Source organism: Macadamia integrifolia, chromosome 10 (assembly GCF_013358625.1).
Source record: "Macadamia integrifolia cultivar HAES 741 chromosome 10, SCU_Mint_v3, whole genome shotgun sequence".
Lineage (NCBI taxonomy): Eukaryota > Viridiplantae > Streptophyta > Magnoliopsida > Proteales > Proteaceae > Macadamia > Macadamia integrifolia.
This window is the reverse complement of record NC_056566.1, coordinates 20,005,212-20,010,563: the sequence shown is the minus strand read 5'-3', so window position 1 is coordinate 20,010,563 and position 5,352 is coordinate 20,005,212. Positions and strand designations below refer to the sequence as shown.

General features: G+C 37.5%; 1 protein-coding gene across 1 annotated transcript; it reads right to left on the bottom strand.

Moving 5' to 3' along the window:
- Positions 1–3,822: 3,822 nt before the first annotated feature.
- On the bottom strand, positions 3,823–5,083 carry LOC122090753 (probable ribose-5-phosphate isomerase 3, chloroplastic). The gene has a single exon (XM_042660462.1). The coding sequence runs from the start codon at positions 4,893–4,895 to the stop codon at positions 4,020–4,022; it is 876 nt and encodes a 291-aa protein (XP_042516396.1). The 5' UTR covers positions 4,896–5,083; the 3' UTR covers positions 3,823–4,019.
- Between the last annotated feature and the right edge of the window lie 269 nt (positions 5,084–5,352).

The window sequence follows — 5,352 nt, the reverse complement described above, 5'->3', positions numbered from 1 at the left end:
AAGAATGAGCACAGACAGTTTAACTGTGTTGAAGAAAAATAGCCACCCTAATGCAAGGTGCCATATTTGGTTGTGCAAAGCACTATTAGGTTGGACTGCAATGCAGACAACCTTTGAATCTAACAGCCAAAACCACATTGATAAATGATTCAGCTTCTGACAAATTACTCAATCTCATAATTTCCATTAGATTTATATCCCATGACAGGCTTCACATGATATTGAGTGAAACCACACTCTTCTATATCTACAGCTATCACATTAAAACAAGGATTTACATCTGCAAAAATCTTCATCCCAATGCATAACCTTCAAAAGCCTCACTGAGCTAACAGAGAACTAGTCAGGAAACATAATGACATTTATCCAAAGGTTCCCTCCCATATTATACATTAGAACTGCATTTAATTAAAAATTTTAACATCCTAACAGTACATTTTTCTAAACATTGCTAATGGAATATGACTTAACAGAATACAAAAGAACAAAGAAAATGACAAAGAAACCAAAGTGAAATAGAAAGCATATAACAGATTTACATAATTCAGCACTGTGTTATGTCTATGCTCTCTCTCTTATAAGATTCAAGGGCTGAGAATACAAGCATGCCAATTATAACAGATTCACAAAGTTCCCAAGAAATCCCTTTAGAGCCTTATAAATCCACCAATGTATATTTAACAATATGACAAAAATAAAAGAGAAAACAGCCATTACGTACGCTGCCATATCAACTTAACCTCAGTCAAAGTTGGAAAACCCATCAAGCATGAAAGTCTAAGAACAATTGAAAGACCAAACTCCAAAGTCCTTTCTCCCTATCAATTTAATTTTGAAATTAAAAGAAGATAGTGGATGCAATGGATATACAAGGCATTTCATATCAACCAATAATTTAAGCTGTTCAAACAAGGAAGTTGGCCTTGCTGTACCGAAGAGCAGTAAACAGAAATCTACAGCTTGGATGCTTAAACTCTTACATCAAGATGATATCTGAAATCAAGCCATGGATTAAGGTCATAAGACTTTAGTCCATTGAGTATTGAAGAGGTCAGAATTTTAGGTATTTCTCTTGCTTCAATTATACATTTTAATTTATTAAAATTAAAACGTAGAACAGCATACATAGGATTCTAAAATTCTTTTTTACACTTTTTATATCAATAATTTTGGGATAAGTTATTACACTTCAATTGCAAGTCAAAGTGCAAAAGGTAAATATTTTTTTCAATAATTATGATTTGGAACTCAAGCCCTACCTAGCTCCCCATAGCAGGAACTGACACAGTTACAAGAACATTGAAAATAATGACCTGAAAAAAAATAATCAACAAACTACCCAACCTCCACCCCCCTAAAAAAGGAAATCCCAAACAAATTAACTCACAATTCCCAGAGGTGTTGCCAAACTAAATCTGGATGGCTTAGTTCACACCTGGGCTCCTTCTGGTTGCAAGGGAAATAAAGAGAAGAGAAATGAAATTAAATCCAACCTAAAATAGAAACTTTTGTAATCATTACCCAACATGATTGTGTCACCCACTCAAAATCATTCCAAGTTTGGTTATTAAATTTCACTTCACTTCTTTGAAAAATAAATAAAAATTACATCTGAAAAGTATAATTACTAAATATGGTAAGAATTTTAAGTAGGTTACACAATCAACATTAGGGAATGATTACAAATGTTTCTCTTTTTTAACCAATTTCATCTTCATCCCTTCCCTTCCCTTGCAACCAGGCTCTTTATATTTAATTGGCCATAAGTCATATGGTGGTTCAGTCATATGCCTACAAGGATACCACTCTTTTTATGCAAGAGTCTGATTTCAAGATTTAAGCCATGAACATTCCCATCAATGGTTGGCAGGTTGCAATATTTATTGTAATAAAAGAAAAACCTTCTTAGCAAAACCAAAGCACCTTCCAGATTCAATAGTGGGTTAACTATGCAATAAATTAGTAAGTAATACTTTTGAAGCGGAACCGGATATCATTCTCTTTTCATAACAGCATTGTGCAACTGTTGATGAGGTTAAATTAGAAATCAGTCAAATCTGTCAATCAGAAAGCAAACAAAATCCCCCAAAAGAAATGGATATAGGATTAACCTATTTGTCGTTTATAAGTTCTCGTGGATGCTCAATTTTCAATCCAACCAGTTAGCTACATCCAACGAGCAATGCAATTGACAGCACATTAGCATATGTAAAGAAAACTAATTCGAAGAAATTATGAGATGAAAAGGCATATGATAATTCATCAACAAAAAAAGGAAGCCCCTGCCTAGCCGCAAGTCCAGCTCAACAATAGTCTAAGGTATCTACATGTATGACATAAAACAATTTATATGCAACAAGAGAAATGGGACTTCCGTTTACACAAGACATTAATAGCTGTCCCAAAACATACCACCATGTGCACCAAAGCCGGGGCAGTTTTCAACTAATTTGACTCCACTGTTTTAAAAGCACCCATGAGCTGGATAAAAATAGCTATAGACTACCATACATGATGACAAATTCAGATACTATCTAACAGAAAAAAAGAGAAACACCATAATCAGAAAACCCAATTATTTCTGTTCTGGCTTTTTGTTGTTCTTTTCTTGTAAGGGTCTAGAAGAAGAGTGTTCTTGAGGTTGTTACTTACCTGCTTTCCCCTCTTTAAAATCCAAGTGTCTGCAACCATTGCCACTTCTTTCGCTGCATGAAAATCAGATGTTCGAAGCTCCGAATATTTCTAGCTTTTTGCACTTGCCCACTCCAGCTGATCAGAGTGTATGCTAAAGATCCTATAGAGACACGCGAAAATCCCAGAAGGATCAGAAGAAAGTACCATAACACTTACTTTAGGCATTTCACCCTTCCGAAACCTGTGTTTCTGAGAGAACCACTGAAAATGGCAAAAACAAGAATCTCCATTGAAATGTTGAAATTCAATGCTGTCAAAGCTGTCTCAGTGACAAACTTGTATCCATACACCTGAACCAAGTTTCTAGAATCCCATTGTGTTGACTGGACAGAAGGATCTCTTTGAAATAGTAATAAAAAAAAAAAAAAATTTTAATTAATACCAGTGAAATCGTGAGGTATAAATGCTTAAATAGATTCTTTACACACCTGACTTTTTGAATCCGGACCTCTTCTACTCAATGGAAACAAGATTCTACAGACAATTACAGGGATTTTCAGCTCAAAGAACTCAAAGCTCTTCTCATTGTAAGAAAATACTGAGGAATGGGTTTTCATGACTTGGTGCCTATTAAACCAGTTAGGATCTGATATCATCTCAGTAAATCCTCATATGATGGCCATCATATCTCTTGTATGATTTGTGGCATTTGCCACAATCAAGTTCAGGTAAAGATCCAAGTTGGGGAATTGGAAGAGCTATTCAGTCAAACCTTGTCAAGTTCTGAAATCATGTGTTTTATCTATTTCATCCCATCTTATCTGCGTAACACATGTAAGGCAGAATATCAAGCAAATACCAATGAAGAAGACAGAAGTCCACCCACAAATGCTTGTGTTTGCATTCGAATTATCAATCTCGCATTGTAATTCAAAGAAGGAAATTTATTTAGTTCAGCCACGGTAGCATCATTCGTATTACATTCCGATAAACTCCTCTCCCACAACTTTTCTAGGATGGGATTCAAAGGCCTAAGCAGATTTCATAAAACACAAATCACCCTGGCTTCCCCAATAGCAGCTATGCATTAGAAACAAATACCTTTCTATCTAAATATCCATAAACTGTCAATTTCTCACCTGTGTTTACCAGTTCTAATGACCAATAATGAAATTCAGAAAATCCAAGTAAAACAGAAAGATAAAATACAAATTTTCTAATTAAGAACCCAAAGTATCTGACTACATTTTACAAACATGTGAAAAAACCCAAATATTTCCCAACAAGAAAGGAAATTTGAAAGATAAAAAGAAGAAGAAGAAGAAATGAAAATGCGAACTGAGAAACAACGACAGTTATAGTATCTCACCCCCACAATTCAAAATTCACTTGGTCTGCACGCTCACTCCTTCCTTCCCGGCAATAATAACCGCGGTGGCCATGTCGAGAAACAATCCATGCTCCACTACTCCTTCCAAAGACGATATTTCTTTCCCTGCTGCTGCCGCTTCCTTGATTGGAGTCTTGAAATACAAATCAACAATATAATTCGAATTATCAGTAACGTAAGGCTTCCCATCTCCATCCAATCTCAGCTTTGCATCGCACCCTTCTTCCTTAAACAATTCCTGTAACCTCGTCAAGTTGTACTTCCAGCAGAATTGTACGACCTCGACGGGCATAGCGAGACCACTACCACCAAGACCAGTAACCAATTTAGTCTCATCAGCCACCACAACGAACTTGTCCGATGCCGCCTCCACCATCTTCTCTCTCAGGAGAGCACCGCCACGTCCCTTGACCAAGTTGAGCAATGGGTCGACCTCATCAGCGCCATCGATGGCAATATCGATATGAGGGTGGTCGTCGAGCACCGAAAGGGGAATACCCAGTGAGGCGGCTTGCTCGGTAGTACGCTTCGATGTGGGTACGCCCACAATGTCCTTGAGTTTGCCCGAATTGTAAAGCTCGCCAATTTTGGCGACAACGAAGGCTGCAGTGGAACCAGTGCCGAGGCCAAGGACCATGCCGCTGCTAACATATTCGACGGCCTTATCGGCAGCGAGCTTCTTGAGGTCGTCTTGGGTAAGAGGAGGAGCGGGGGAAGGAGAGGAGAAAGCTCTGATTGACAAGCGAGGATGAGAAGGAGTGCGAAAGGTAAGGGATGATGGGCTTCGCAGGATAAGACGGGTGGGTGAGTTTTGGATGGCGGCGGAGGAAGATTTGACAGAAGAAGGGGAGAGAAGGGGTAAGGTAGCCATTGGGAAGGGATTAAAGATTGATTATTGGATCGAAGCAAGAGAGAAAGAGAATAATGGGAGATTGGAACTGGGAAGTGGTTTTTCTTCTCTCTTTCGCTTGTTCTATAGTGTGTTTTCTTGTTATATGACTGGTGGCCTTCGATAAAAGAAGAGGTTTTGAGGTTGTTGATGGGCTGTTTGTGATGACGATGAAAGCTTGAGATTTCAAGTGTTATTTCAATTTTTTTTTCCCCAAATTTTTTTTACAAGCAACGGATTGAATAACAATTTTTTGAAGGAGAACGATCCGCTGCTCATACGATCACCTAGTCGTATGAATCAGCATATAATACCTAACCTATCTCCTATCATTACAAGGATAAAGAATGATATATTTGTTAATAAAAAAGATAGATGTTGGATGTTGATGCGTACGATCATTTAATCCGTTTTGAAATTGGTTAACCAAATTTACTGA

What these genes read in the sequence shown, in the direction of transcription:
- LOC122090753 (XM_042660462.1), bottom strand. Translation starts at nt 4,895, where the DNA reads ATGGCTACCTTACCCCTTCTCTCCCCTTCTTCTGTCAAATCTTCCTCC.